The sequence below is a fragment of the Stenella coeruleoalba genome, assembly GCF_951394435.1.
Source record: "Stenella coeruleoalba genome assembly, chromosome: 6".
Taxonomy (NCBI): Eukaryota; Metazoa; Chordata; class Mammalia; order Artiodactyla; family Delphinidae; genus Stenella; species Stenella coeruleoalba.
The window spans coordinates 101041005-101057592 of NC_137151.1; the positions used below are offsets into that span (position 1 = coordinate 101041005).

Sequence of the window (16588 nt, forward strand, 5' to 3'; positions counted from 1 at the left end):
TTTGTCTGTGAGCTCCTTCAGCATAAGTGCTATATATTTTTTCTTGTATCCCCAGTGCATTCCCTATGATACATAGAGCCTTTCCATTAATGTTTGGGAGACATTTCTCAAACAATTAATTGGTTAATGAATTAAGATTTGTAACCTCAGTTGGAAGGCATTTTAGAAGTCATATAGGCCAACATCCCCTTGATTCTATAACGTTCATGACAGGATGGGCATTCAACTTGTGCTTGAACACATCCACTGACAAAGAGTGCATTAAGTTCAAAGAAGTGCAGAAAACAAATGGGGCAACTGATTATCCTAGAAGTCCATATACACTTACTATATTTAGAACAAGATTTTAATCTGAACATGTTCAGAGGCAGAGCTTCAGTCGCATGGCTTGTGTTTGTGAAAGAGGAATTGTTCATCAAAAGATAAAGGGACTGAGCAGATCAGATAAAGTGGCAGAAAAGAGCACAAGTGGCATATTGTTTATAACTTCCCAGGACTTCATCCTTTCTTGTCTTAAATAGCTGAAAGAAGATCCTATTCATGGAAAACCATAAAGTATTTAGTTTTTAAATAAATCCTTCACTTCCAACTCTCCATCCTTTTTTTTTTTCTTTTCATAACTCCTATTTTCTTCTCCAACTTTTCACGTTTTGTTTTTTTTGTTTGTTTGTCTTTAATTCTAGCATCTTATTTTGTGATGTATAGCACAGTCTCCAAGTTTACCTGGGTCATGACCCTGCTCCCACCTCCTGTAAAGAAATCTCTGAAGCATCTTGTCCTCAAGCACTGATTGCTGTTTTTACATTGTAGCCCCTTTAACACCCAACCAGTTCCCTATAAGGTGGTTCTCAGGTGTCTGAAACTAAAGGATCTTCATTTGATAGTGGTGCCAGTAAATACTTAGGACATACTTTTTTTTTGGAAAACCTGTAATTCTATAGAATAGGCCTTAGCTTTGTACCCAAAGGAGATTTATTTTTACAGTGCTTTATTATGTGACACTGGACAAAGTCTGACAAATCTGGAATCAGATTTCAAACTGGAAAAAGTTTAAAACAAAATTATTAATTGTCAAAATCCAAATTAAAATTTCCCTCCTACGCTTTTTATCCTTTTTATTTATGCTTAAAGAAAATTGTATTAAAATTATTATGATTGAATTTTTCTTTATATGGTAAAAGAAAAGTATTGATGTAAGGGTCAAAATTTATCCCTTCAAGAGTTCCCTTGCTTATGAAACACACTCAGGTTTTGTTCATGTCTAAGTTTGTACACCTAGTAAATGGGAGAACCAGTATTCAACCCTAATTTTCTTGTTAGAAATCTATTACTTATTACACTATATCTCCAGGTCCTTAGCGAAATATCATCAGTAGAGGCTAAAGCTTTAGAGCATTTAAATATTATTTATTTCTGGTATGTATTCTGTATTTATTAGTTCTTTTATATAATATGAAAAAGGGCCAGAAATAATATACAACTGTGAAGTACAGGTTGTATGCCATGGTCACATAAAGCTCCTTACCCAGTTTAATATGATAGACTGTTATCAGTGGAATGGATGTATGAAGTTAGTGTCATCTGGACTGGATTCTCCTAGTTCCTACCCCATTCCACCAACTCCTTGGCGAAAGAGCAAGCAATGGAATGGATATTAGTAGATTTGGCTTCTCATTCCAGATCTCCCTGGAAGTGTCTAACTGTCAAATAATTACTCTCTCTGGCCTCAGTTTTTCAGTATGTGGCAGACCATACATTGAATCCTATTGCTAAAAATATTCAAATAAAAGCCACAAAATAACAAATAATAGGTAACATTTGTTGAGCACTTCCAACTTGCCTGGAATTATGCTTTATTTGTATTACCTTATCTAATTCTATCAATAACATAGCATTGGCTTGTTGTATACTCTGTGTCCATTATCATCAGAAATAATGATGCACTCAACAACTCTCTTGATGTGAATTGTTTATTAGTCACGGTGTGTGGTGAAGAATGGATCATCCTTGCTGGTATTTTACAATCAGCCTGAAAAGAGCAGAAAAGACATGAAACAAATACCTGGATTTTCAAATTTTCATGTCATCAAGAACTTTTTCTCAGTTTTGTATAGAGACAAAGAGAAAATACATAGGGTTGTAATTTGTTAGTCAACAGCTATTTAAGCTTAGAACTCCTCAGCATTTGTTAGGAAAGATACAGATTCTGCATAAATTTCTTATATTGTGAGGGACCCAAACAAAAGTTTCTGTTTTGTAGTACTGATACGGATAGTTAGTAGTATGAAGCATAATTGAGCCTACATGGGAAAGGGAAACGATATTCATATGCTTAATTGTATTATAGGACTTGTTGTTGTATTCTTTTGTTCATCCTTGGATATGTATCAGTACAAAATTAGAATCCCAGTGTTTTTACTGAACTGGCACATTACATGATGACAGGGCAGAGCATATCACAGAAAACATTCTAGAATTGCTAATGCCAAGTGCATCAGAAAAATGGAGACATGCTTATCTAGCACACAGTGTATTTTTCCTTTAGATTTTCCAAGCTTTCATTGTTTCTCCTTTTGCCAATTTTTGAGAGTATTTAATGTTGCCTGGTAATAACTATAATCAGTGACTCTTTCTGTGTTTTGTGATCTTTCTAATGTTGTAATCCAAAGAAAAACAGTGAGGTTTGTGGTTTTGTGGGAATCCCAAGAGAAGAAAGTTCTTCTTGACTAAATGACATTTTCGGCACCCATCTCAACTCTCTAGATATTAAATCCTTCAGTTACTCCTTTGAGGGCTTTGCTAGTTCAGAATATCACATATTCACACCATGCCTATTACCCCACATCCATCTCCAAAGTGATCTAACAGATAAAGAAGATTATAACTGGATTTGAGGTATTTTAGGCAAAGTGTATTTTTGTCCTAAACCGTTAACGAGTGCCAAGAAGTATCTGAAATAAATATTCTAAAGACAGCTTGAATATGTTGTTAAACTGACCAAGGACTAGTCACTGTTTTCACAGTGTGCAGTAGGTTTTTTACCACAGAAAATGGGTAACTTTAAACATTCTTCTGAGACATTTCTGCTTCCCTCAAGTAGGATTAGACACAACAAAGGACTGGCGTGTTCCCAGGAAGCTGACTGAAAGCAGTGATTGGACTCCATCCCACCATCATAAATGTCCTGGACTAAGGCAATGAGAGATCCAGCTTCTATTTTTGAGAATGACTGCCTGACCTATCAAGATAATTGCCTTAACCCCTTACTCCAGTTATTCTACAGGGATATTTCATGTGTGCATTTCTATCACTCCCCATTCTTTCCTGAGGTCCTGTGCAGCAGGCTTGCCTGAAAGCACCAATCTTCAAACTTCAGTGTTTCAGAGTCATCTGTTAAACCTGTTAAAATACCAATTTCCAAGCCCTATACCCGGAAATTCTCATTTATTGGATGGATGTTGGAGGTGATTGGCTGAAGACACTTTAAGTTACATTGGAATAGATGATCCCCAAAGAGCGTTTTAGTTTCATGTTTTAAAGCCTTTTTCTGAGAGGGATGAAACTGTTTATCTTAAAGATATTTCTAAACCTGTATGTTGCATGGTCACTACTATGTATGCTAGGTCTAGAAGTTTGTTCTACTAAGCATTATTTTTCATACACTCTCAGTGGAGTTAGAACTTGAGTCGCTTCTTCTACCGTGCCTGAAAATTAGGTTTCAAAACCATTCTTCTCTCACTGATTGAGCTAATGTTGGCCAAATATCTATAGCTGACAGAATCTTTTTCCCTGTGTTTATCTGGATGTATTAATTAATTCAATATTCAACAAATGTTTGAAGCCCAGCTTATGACTAAATGGCCCTTTGGTAGGTTTGAATATTACTGTCATGGTTTGCTTGTGTGCATCTTACTTTTACATAACACTTTTCATACTTTGAAGGAAAAATATGAAAAGCTCCAACCAAGTAGGCAGAAAATTAGAGAATGGTTTCTTTTTTAGTAAAAATGTATCTCTGATTTGCATTCTTAGTCCTGGATTTGCCCTGAGAAATGAAATTCATTGGTAGCTCAGACAGCAGAGCAGTCAGGGACATTTTCTTCTGAGTGTTTCTGTTTAGTTCTTATTTCTTCTCTTTATAGTGGAGGAAATGTGACAGATGTACCTTATTTTATTTTATTTCTTTGTATCTGAAAGCCCTTGGGACATATATGCTCAGGAACTACTGTTTGGTTCACTTAAATAAATACATTCACCACTTGCTTTAAAGAACAAAAAATACAGGAACTATCAAAGCATGTCAAATTTGTTTTAATGTACAATATGCAGGCAGTTCAATGATAGATCAAGGTCCAGATGAAAATGCTTCTCTTTTTAAACTAGCCTTTAAACACATTAAGTTTTAATGTACACATATGGTTTTGTAACCTTTAGGGAGAACCAGCAAAACTGTATTATTTGGCCACCTTCAAAATAATAAATACTTTGTCATTCTAAAATTATCATTCACTTACTAGCAACATTTGCTTGGATGTTAATTAAAAGAGTGTTCTAGGGAAAATGAATAAAGGAGAGATACTTTTTTAAAAAGCCATGTAATGTTATTTTTTCTAAGAAATTATATTTTCATTAGAATTTAACTTATAACCTGTCTGAAAGATCTAGAATATTAAGTGAAGTTTTATAAAACATGTTGTATGAAAAAGATCGATGTCTGTTTTGTATTTTATTCACTTTATATACATGAAGGTTAATATCAGAGCTATTATGTGCTAAATAATATTATGTAATTTGCTCAAAGGAATGGTACCCTATAATAAAATGTCAGAAGGCAACAGATACAGTTATTATTTATTTATAATATATATCCTGCCTGACTTGAGGAAAGATTTGATAAGTTTTACAATTAAATTATATATAAATTATATTTATATATAATTTATTTCTATAAACAGACACAGTACCAAAGACTTAGAATGAGGTAAATACTGCAGTTAAGCATTAAAAGAGTTCCTGGTGATTAAGGGGAAATGTGGGAACAGATATATTACCTGACAAAGAAATATCAGAAATAAGCAAAATACATTATCTCATCTTATTTCTAAATTCTAATATAAATTAACCTATTGGGTGTATCCTTAAGCAAGGAACAATCATATCACAAAAGACTATTTTCAAGAGTGATTTTACAGATTTGGAGGCAGACTTTTAGGTTGCTTGTGGGCAAATCCAAATTTTTTCTTACACACACAAAAATATGAATTTATTTAAGTATCTGGACAGGTACTCAAGTAAAGTCTCAGAGTTCTGAAACATAGAACATTATAGTCTTAGGCCTGGACAATTTTTAAAGCAGATGCATTTAAATACAAGTGATTCTCAATATAGTAGAAATCAAATTATGGATGTTGTAGTCAATATTCTAGAAATCTAAGTAATAGCAGTACTGACTGACAGACCTACCCATAAGCTACAAAATGGGTCTCTGAGAACCTACATTAATTATCATATAAGATAAACACTTTCTATTAAGTAATTGAAAATTAGAATATGTCTATCCCAAACCATGAATTGAGTTTTGCCATCACAGCCTTGTTTTATGTTGAGCTGGATATTTCCTTTTTTCTTTCTGTTCTTTCTTTTGCTCTTTGTTGTTGTTCCTTCCAGTCTTTTATTTGCTTTTTGTCTCTCTCTCAGTATTTCTTAATTAGAATTATCTAAGGGCCTTGGCTAATTCTTAGGCTACTGATCCATAGAAATAAAAACCTTCTAATCAACATGCGGGAAGGTACTTATTTTTCACTCTGCAACATTAAACATATATGCATTAAATCTACCTAAAAACAAAACTGATGAATTTCACATATATTAAATAGACAAGAAATTAGTTTTTATACCGTTTCAACGTAGAAATTACTCTGTAGAAAGACTGTTTTCATTAAGGTTATAGCAGTTTTATTATCATGATATAAGAGGATACAGGTTGAATCTTCAGCAAGTTAGAAATCTGATCAATGCCACATCATAATGTCTGGCTCATGTCATTGTAATCAAAGGATAATGACAGGTTGCCAAACACTAAAGAATCTTACATTTTTTCATAATTATCCATCAGTGATATGAATCAGAGTGTAGCCATGATTAGTAGGTTCAACAGCTGGTGTGAAAAAAATCCTGCATGCTCTTACCAAGGAGCACTAGATTGAGAGAGCCAGGTCTAAGGCTTATTAAGGGAAAAACTGGAAGAACTGGAATTTTAAAAGCTGGAATTTTGATGAAAGAAGAAATGTCTGTCCTTAGAGAACTTTCAAATATCAGAAGGAAATTGTTTAATAACAAATGGTGGCAAAGATTGAAGCTCACCCCTCAAGTCTATAACTAACATTTGTGGTGGCACAAGACCTTCTCTTAGCTTTTCTTTCCAACTGTATATCTTAATTGGGAAGAAGACTGGGGCCCTGTTTTATGTAGCATAATAGCCGTGATATGATAGAGTCAAGTGAAATATCTCATTCTCAAATCAAATAAATAGAAATTTGAACTTCTTGGATTTCTTTTTAAAAATCCGTATTACAGGTATCTGTATCCTCATTCATATTGGCATTTGTGTTTAGCCCTAACAGCTAAGATTCCGTTGCAACTTATTATGAATTGTAGGTCAATGTCTTGGCCTTAGTACCTTTTTTTTAAAACTCAGGAATTTCCTTGCTCACATTATCAAGCTAGGCTTTTGGGAAGAGGAGAAGGAGAAGAGTGTAGGTAGTTTCTCAGCTTGCTTTGTCCATCCAGAAGATTGTACGGCGGATGCCCAGCTGTTCAGCAGTTAGGAGCAAAGAGGATTTGTGATCTTTTGCAATATGGAGAGAGGAGTCTTTTCCATTACACAGTAGGAATGGGATGTTACAATTCCTGGTACCTCGCAAGTTGTCTTTAATAGAGTTGGAGAGAATTTGCCTTTATCTCAGTTTTCTTATCTTCTTTAATTCCATAAGCACAATTTTCAGAGAGATTCAGGTAAAAGTAATATTATACATCAGGAAGAAGAAATTAAAGGAAGCTGTGATCACTTTTAACTATGTTTTAACACCATTTTGAGGAGTAGAGATAATCTGTGACCCCAAAACATTGATTGGGAGTTTAAGTGAAATTTACCATGAATGGGTGGTATTTTAATAATACCATGTTGTGATTTTAAGTGAGAGAAGCTAAATAGTGTCTCCTCTGTTTCCAGCTGCTTTTCAGTAAAACCTAAGGAAATCTTTGCAAATCATATTTTCTGTCAGTCTTGTCAGCAATGCCAATTCTAGCTTGAAATCTCCTAAAATGATTGTCACTTAATAGAGAGTTAGACTATGTACATTTCAAAAGCCCAACAAATTAGAAAGTGATATCTGACTGATCTGTATACATTTTAAGGAGTATTATCTGAGTAGTCTTATCAGGAAGCCAGATGATGCATTTTAGATAATAAATTCACTTTATTTGTGCCTCTGATAGTAAGTGAAATCAGTGTAGCCAGCCTGCCCTTTCTTCTTCCAACATTAGTTTTTATTGATTACTTAAAAAGGAAGAATTGAAAACTCTAAACTATTAAACACTAAGGAATTCACTTTTTGAATGCCTGGTCTCTTGAAAACAAATTATCATAACTTTTTTTTTTTTTTTTTTTTTTTGCGGTACTTGGGCCTCTCACTGCTGTGGCCTCTCCCGTTGCGGAGCACAGGCTCCGGATGCGCAGGCTCAGCCGCCATGGCTCACGGGCCCAGCCGCTCCGCGGCATGTGGGATCTTCCCGGACTGGGGCATGAACCCGTGTCCCCTGCATCGGCAGGCGGACTCTCAACCACTGTGCCAAATGGATGATTACCAAGTAACACACTGCTCATTTCCATGTTGGATCTTTAGGTTCAAATTGAAGATTTTTAGTCATTGAAAAATCTTTTCCAGATAGCCCTAGGGGAAGAATTGCCAATTTTAGCTGGGAGTTATGGGTGCTCATATTATTTTATTTCCTTTGAATATCTATGGCTAGAATGCCCAGAGTTAAACATGGGTTAAAGTGCAAACCTAAGTATTTTCCAAATCCTTTTGGAGATGTTAATAAACATGGCATCAGATGAAGGTTCTATAGCCAATTGCTTGAGATGCTTTGCACACCACTTGCCTTCCCTGAGATTCCCATGCGCAGTAGAATAGCGAAAGCTCTCAGAAAGCTTGTGTTATACATGCCCATGTAACTCAGCATCTCTCAAGCTTATTTGAGCACTTTACTGCTGGTGATCTTCCTCCCCAAAACACATAATCAAAGACTATTCATGAAAAAATATCAGACAGATTTCAGTAGAGGGGCATCTATAATTTACCTGACCAGTATTTCTCAAGGTCATCAAAAACAAGGAAAGTCTGAGAACCTCTCACAGCCAAGAAGAACCTGAAGAGACAGGAAAACTAAACGTAATGTAAAATCCTGGATGGGGGTTCTAGAAGCGAAAGAGGACATTAGGAAAAAACTAAGATAATCTAAATAAACTATGGACTTTAGTTAATAATAATGCATCAGTATTGTTTCATTAATTATAACAAATGTATCATACTAATGTAAGATATTAATAGAAAATTGCATACAAGGGATACATAGGAAATCTCTGTACTGTCTGCTCAATTTTTCTATAAATATAAAACTGTTCTAAAAATATAAATTTTTAAAAAAACAGTATTAGCCAGGCATGTACTTTTTTGTGGAAAACTTTTTCTATTTACAAGTATTCACTCTGCACAAAAAATATTTTGGACCGTAGAAGAATATGGAAATTTTATTTAAGCTGTTCTGGTAAAGGAAAAGTAAAGAAATCAAGGCATGTAAAGATAAGGGTGCTGAGGCAACAGTCTCGCTAGCAATAAAATATTGTGATCAGAGTCATGCTTTGAATGTAAATAATTTATTCAGCCCATTAGATATATGAAGATGCCGAAACAAGATTATGTTTCTCAGAAGAAACATAATCTTCAGACTCCCGATTTAGGTCCTTTGATAGTTGACTAGAAGACAATGGCAGAGTGGAGTCTAGAACACTGCAGAACTGTCTTTATAAAAGATGTAGCTAAGTTTTCAGGTGTACACATGGAGTGGTTAGTTCTGAGGACACACTCCTCCCATCAGGCTTTCATGTCCCAGTCACTTGCCGTGTCTGTCTTGGGACGTTCATTCAGTTTTCTGTGATATCTGGAAGCAGATTTGCAAGTAATTATTATTGGACTTACCAAGTTTTCAGGCTCTTCTTCCTATGCCAGCAATTCCAGTAAAACTACTGAAAATATTTTATATGTAATGACTGGTGGTATGATGACTGTTAGTGTAATTATAATAATAATAACAAAGGCAGTAACTACTATTTATTGAGCTTGCCAGGGACTTGTGCTGAGCCCTTTATTTTATTCTGTTTAAACTTCACAACAAACCAATAAGCTAGGCATCGTTGTCCTCATTTTATATATGAGGAAACTCTTCCGTGCATACAGTTCTTTGTACATCATCAGTGCTGTGCAGATGCTCTTTGGTTTATTCACAAGCCCTTCAATCAATGTTTTAAAAGTTAAACCTCTTATCTCCTATTTAAATATGATCATAGAGACAATAAACAGAATCCTTATGGGAAGCAATTGCTGGGGTTAGGGGTGTGTTATCATCAAATTAGTTTAAATGAGTTGATTCATCTAGTTCTTCCTGGTATGAACAGAAAATTAGAATAGGGACCTGAGAGTAGATTGAAATTCAGTAAAAAGCAGACAGAGCCTTACTAGGAATCTGATAGGAAGCTTGCTTCCTTTACAGCTTAATTTATTTTTGATGTCTCTAAGCAGAGCTTGGTAGCCAAAAGTAGATTTCTTTTAATACAGTTTTTGTTTCCTTGTTTAGAGGGTTTTGCTTGAGTTACTGTTTTTGAAAGAAAGGAAAGTGTTCTTAGTTTCCATCAGAGACTCTCATTGTCTATGTTATCATGAGTGTGGGGACAATAGACCATCAACAAAGCTACATTGCTGGCAAGAGCTTTTCAAAACTGAGTGATTTATCACCTCTCAGCAACTGCATCTCTAAATTTAGTGGCATCGGCATGTAAGTGAAGGCCGTGCGGTATCTGCCATTTGCTTAACATGTACAGAACACCTACCCCACGACTTATTCAAACTTTACTCTAATTTACGGCCACCTAATATATGTTAGTGATCTAACTTAATTGACTTAATTGTGAAATAAAACTGTAAGTTATGACATAGGCCTGATATTATAATTTTTATTCTCTATGTAAGATTTATACTGAGAAAATTTCATTCCCTTGTAATCTAGACATAGGGCTTAGAAAAGTTTGCTGAAAAATTGTCAAAACGATCTTTCTCTTAATACACAGTATCCAGAAAAACATATCTACCTGGTTTGAATTGATCATCTTTGAAACTGAAAGGGCTAATATATTGGCCATCGTCTTTTCTAGGTTTCACAGAGTTGTGGTTTAAAAGAGTATTTGGGATAATTTTCCATAATCCAGCATTTCCCCTCAGCCATTCTTTTCCCCACTCTTTTCTATCCAGTTTTGTCACCCTACAGATTTTCCCTATACTAAAGAATTCCTTTACTGTACAATGTCACATGTCAGTGAAAGTTAGCTCAGGTATGTCCTTAAATGCCAAGCACTAGTTTAAAAAAAAAAAAAAGTATATGTAAACTGATGGTGATCTTATATTAAAAGAATAGATATTCCAGAAAAGATCTGTAAAAACCAAGGTGTTAACAATAGCTACCTCTTGATATTAAAAGTGGGTTGTCGGGCTTCCCTGGTGGCGCTGTGGTTGAGAGTCCGCCTGCCGATGCAGGGGACGCGGGTTCGTGCCCCGGTCCGGGAAGATCCCACATGCCGCGGAGCGGCTGGGCCCGTGAGCCTGCGCGTCCGGAGCCTGTGCTCCGCAACAGGAGAGGCCACAGCGGTGAGAGGCCCGTGTACCGCAAAAAATGGGAAAAAAAAGTGGGTTGTCGAATATGTTCTTTGACCATAGCTAACTAGTGAGTTTGCTATAAATTTTCCCTATCTTAGTACTACTAATATCAGATAAGCTTTCTCCAAAGTCATGGCTGCCGTTTTTCCTCTTCCAATCACAGGAGAAGTCACAGGACGTTGAAGAATGGCAGATGATCGGAAAGATGAAGCAAAGGCGCCTCACTGGACCTCAGCTCAACTAACAGAGGCATCCGCCCACCCACATCCACCTGAGATCAAGGATCAAGGTGGGGCAGGGGAAGGACTTGTCAGAAGCGCCAATGGATTCCCGTACAGGGAGGATGAAGAGGGCGCCTTTGGAGAACATGGGTCACAGGACACCTACTCAAATACCAAAGAGAATGGGATCAATGGAGAGCTGACCTCAGCTGACAGAGAAACAGCAGGTAACTAACGGCTCTTCTGTCACCAGGGCTTGCTTTGTGCTTTGAAGTCTGTTTAGGCTGAAAGTGAATTAATTTACAGCACTGATCTTCTTTCACTAGTGCTAGGACTGAAATTCCAGTCGGTCAGGGGAAATAGACACCAAAAGGAGAGAAAAATCATGGGAACTAGTCTGACATTTCCCCCAAATTAGTTGTATGCTCAATCTCATCTCCCTATTTAGTTTTTACCACTTTAATTTTGGTAGACAAATGGCTTGATGTGTGCATGTTTTGCTAGTAACTGTCAGCACTGTAACTTACTGAAAGAAAACTTCACGAATAGTTTCTTATTGATACTCTTGAATGATACTGGACTTAAATCGATAAATTGATAAGAAGCATACTTACTTTTTAGGGCAGAAAGGAATGTAGAGTCTATCTCCCAGCCTTTAAAAAATAAAACAGAAAAAGCAAAGAAAACAGACACACACATACATACACAGGAACCACTTAATACTTCCTCAGATAGCTTTTTAAGAACTAATATACAAATGCTTGAAGGAGAACATAATATAATTTAATCTGAAGTACTTCCTTTCAAAGTGTAATTTCTACCAATAGTCCTCTTTACTATTGATGATATTGTCATTAATGGCTTAGAGAAACACTAGCCTGCCCTATAATATTCTACACCATTATTTCCCTTCTTTCCGTAATTCAGAATTTAATGCATTTGAACACAGCAACTTGCTGACATGCTACTCCAAAGAGAGTAAGTAAACTACTAGTTAGAAAGGCTATACCGCCTTCAAAATCATCCCGTACTTATTCAAAGATTGGTTTTCTACAGTCAGTTAGTTAGTAACACGTGCACTGTACACTCAGTTCAAAAAATATATTTAAATTTTAATGGGCAAGTATGAAAGGCATTTCAAATATAGTATGATTTTTTTTTTAATCCACTCATTCAACAAACTACTATTGGGCATTTTCTACGTACAAGCTGTGCCAGGGTATGTGCAAGGAATGGACTCTGAACTTCACAGAGCAGATGATCTAGTAGCAGACATTAGACATGTGCATACAATTAATTCAGATACAGAGCACAGTGTGTTAAGTATCAAATAAGCAGTATAGGAGGACAAAGCTAGAGAGGGATTGTTTCCAAACAAAATTCCCAAATTGTGCACGGAAGCATCTTGAGGTGCCACAGCAAAGGCACAAGAGTACGGCAGAGTGTTCTAAATACTCAGAAGAAACACCGTGATACTCAATGGCTTTCAAATACTACATGAACTATTAGTTCAAGATAGTTCCATATCACTACTAGATCACACCACATTCCTTTTCAAGATGCCCTATCTTTGTGAAGCTGCATTTTGGCAGTTGCTGTGATAAAAAAACAAATACCCTGCAGAGATGTATGTGGAATGGAAAAAGAGGGTGGCAGTGTCCAATCTAATTCAAAGATTTGAAAAGCTGTACAATGCCCTATAGGCACAAATGTCGCATTAGTAAGAAATTGTGGTTAAGAATGAAATAAAAATATTATTTTTACTTTTCATGGTTACAAGGAGGATTGAAAGAGATAGTAGAGTATATAAAATGAATGACTCAAGAAATAGTCTATTAATTACCATTATTGTTATTATGATTATCAGTGGTGGTAGTTGTATCTATATGGACAACAGGGCACTCTGGGTCTAGGAATATTTTTCTACAGCTGACTGTAATTCAACTTGAAGAGGGTGGAACTTGGGTGTCAGGAGCACTAACTGGGAAACTTTTGAAGGGATTGAGGCACGAAGAGTTGAGGACAAGTTAGAACAAAATGGTTGTGGGAAGGAAGGAGATAACGTGAGACCAAGATTTTTCTCATCATCGTCCCCCGCAGCACTTGACATTATACCTCGAGGACTCAATAAATGTGTGTTGAGTGAGTGGTTGAATGAATGCTGCAAAAAGAAGAAAGTCCTTTTCAAATTAATGGTGAAAACTATTGGAAAGTCTTATTTTGTCTCTTGAAGTCTCCCTAGTTGACTCTCACTGACTATTATGGAGGCTTATTACATACTCAAGTAAAAAAACCACTGTAGCATGCTTGGTCAAGCAGTAGAGAACCAACGTCATTCACTATTTCATTTTTTTCAATGGTCTTAATTATTTAAGAGCATCAGAAAAATGTATTTGCCAGGTCAGTGTGTCCTTGCCAGCTTCTTTGAGAAAATAATATAAATGAAAAAGAGACTAACAGATGTTTCTTTAAATTGTGGGTTCAGGACCATCCAGAGACAGTTTTGAATTCATCTTAATATATATCAAATGAATATTACATTACCTTTGGGAGACTAATTATGTAAGTTTTGTACGTATATTCAAAGTGACAAAGGTTGTGTAAACAGCCTGCTCTAGGTTACCAGAGTGATGTTTCAGTCCAAATTATGATGTGATTTTAAATCAATGTCCCTCCAGAAAGAACAGGCCAAGTATTGAATCCATCAATTATCCACATGTGGAAAGCAGTAGGAGAGGAAAAAGTGTAAAATATTATCTTCTCATACCCACAGAGGATTTCCCAGTGATAAGTTAATGTGCAATTAAATTTCTCTCCAAACTTTAGCTTAATAAAAGAATAAATTATATTATGATGGTTTATATACAACTGTTTCACAAATCACAAACAAAAGTTATCCCCAGTAAAAAGAAATGTTCTCAAATCTTAGATATGTTCTTTAAAAATGCTGTCCTTTGATGATGGAGACCATTGATACGAGCTGGCATTATATCAATAATTTGAGGTGATTATTTGAAAGAGGACCAGGCTATATATTAGCCCACTCTTTTATCATTACATATAATGTATTGGTATATTGCAATTTCCCCTATAATGGATATTTCTCAGGACATTGTGAACATGAAACGTTTCCCAGTGACATCCTCAGCTATATGCTATCGTGTCCAGACCATTCCTGGTTAAAGCTGAAGACCTTTCTTCTACTTTCCTTCTTTGCTGTAGCCTTCTCTTCATTCTGAGAAATAAACCTTTTCCTCAACATTGTTTATTTTTATCTCTATAAACAAGATCACATAACAAATGAATTGTAATCATCAGTTCCCCCTCCTTCTTCCTTCCTTTATCAGAGTGGGCTTACTTCACCCAAAGGTCTACCTCATTGTCTCTCATCTACCCTTTTCAATGTGCACCTTCATTTCTGGGCCATAATAACTTTTAATTTGTAAAGGTACAAGGCCATAGTCAGCTTATCTTTGATCTTATGCCCTGAGGTGGTGGGGGAGGCAGCAGGAGGGTAGGAGTTGCACAGGAAGAGCTGGAAGGAAATTATACTTTACATTATATTTCTTTACAGCTTACCCTTCTAGATTTTTGTCTCTTTCCAAATTAGCTTCCAATTTAAAGCTAATCCATGGAAAGGTAGATAGTATTAAATGCTCACCTATTACTTTAAGAATTTTTCTTACATTTGTTTATTGACGTGTCCTTTTTAGAAGCCATGCCACAGAAGCCTAGCAAAAGAAGTGAGAAAACATTGAGAATCAGGCCATTTAGTAAAGTTATTATTATTGATAAGTGAATAAAACATGTGACTAAAGCAGTCATTTTTAAATTGTTTTCCCTACATGAATAATAAGAGTAAAGTCTTGTAATAAACCCTTCCTCTCTTTTCCACCTTATCTTCATTAAAGAAAGCAAGCAGAATGCATTTTGGTCGCTATAGAGTTTGAACTCTGAGTGAAAATTAGGAGCCTCATCTTTAAGCTTCTTATTCATAGGTGGGGCCCAAACTCATATGAGAATTCATATGATAATATCAAGATAACTGGATGTTAGCTTGTAAGATGACCTTTCACACTCCTCTTTATGGGTTTAGCAACCCATCCAAGATCACATGGCTACCGCCAACATGCAGGTCTCCTGCTTTATAGGCGAGTGATCTTATCACTGCCCCACGCAGCCTGATTCAGAGCCACACGCCCAGCTGCGGCTGTTACCAGTGATAGCCAAAGAAGGCAATTCTTCTTCCATTGCAGAATGGTCACATCCATGTACCTTGAAGCATGACAGAAAATGAGACCTTTATTCCCAGTTTTCAGCGTGAATGGAGAAAGAAAGGAGGCAATTCTGAGAAGTTTACAGATAGCAAAACTTTGAAGTATTTAAAATCACGCTTTCGTGATTTTGACTGTTTTAAGGTACAATGCTTTGAATACTAGTAAAAACACCAGTCACAGTATAAAGTGCCTTCATGATCATCAAAAGCCAGCATCAGGTATCTCTCTGAGTAAATTTAAAGATTCAAGGGCATTCCTTCAGTAACTGCCCCTTGATTTCCCAGGGCTGCTGTGTTTCCCCAACATTTCCCTGGATTCTTCCCAGGTCTACTCCCTGTCAAAGCAGTGAGATCTGTAAAAGCTCTTCTGGGTTATCCATGGTCAGTTTTTCTAGAGTTTTCCAATGGAGATGCGCCTTCTAAAGCCTGGCCTGCCCTTTCACATCTGCATGACTCAAGCAGCCAAGTCACGAACATAGTCGGATATCTAAGTTTATTGTTGCTGAAATTATAAATTTAAGCTTGAAAATGCACAGTGGAGAAAAATGTTGTCATCACTTACAAGCAAAAATATGAATATACCTTTAAACTTCTCTCTTTCCCTTTTCGATCTTGGAAAATTCAGCCTTTTCTGACCTCCCCATTCTCCCCTCCTCCATCCCCAGATTTGAGAGTTACTGGTAGGAGTCACCATCCCATTTAAACTGTGGCATATGGTATGTAATATATATTAACGTAGGCAGAGCGAAATAGTACAGGACCATTTCTCCTGTGAAACGACTGAAGGCATCCGCACGACCCCTAAGGCAAATAAACAAGCTGGCCTAACAATACAAGAGGTTGCAGATTTTCCTTTGCTTGTTGTCATGCCAACCACTCATTTCTCTGGCTGCCATTTCCCTGAGCTCCACAGAGAGGAGTGTGCTGAGCAGTTATTTAGCATTCAGGGCGGATCTGCAGAAAAGCACACAGCCTCACTGCAGAGTGTCTGGCCCGGCGGCGCCGATGGATAAGGACAGAGAATGGGGATCTTTTCAATGTTTTCCTTCGAAAGGTTAGGCATCGGGGGCTAGAAAGAGTGAGAAAGACAAGGATTGATAGAA

The 16588-nt window shown here is 36.4% G+C and overlaps 1 protein-coding gene across 9 annotated transcripts in view; it reads left to right on the plus strand.

The window, feature by feature from the left end:
* MAP2 (microtubule associated protein 2) overlaps positions 1 to 16588 on the plus strand; it is a 278138-nt gene that overhangs the window by 190433 nt on the left and 71117 nt on the right. For all 9 annotated transcript variants that reach the window (XM_079924502.1, XM_079924503.1, XM_079924505.1 and 6 more), the window contains exon 4: positions 11152 to 11436. In XM_079924502.1, coding sequence (XP_079780628.1) covers positions 11175 to 11436 — 262 coding nt within the window. In that variant the 5' untranslated portion in view covers positions 11152 to 11174. The remainder of the gene's footprint in view (positions 1 to 11151; positions 11437 to 16588) is intronic.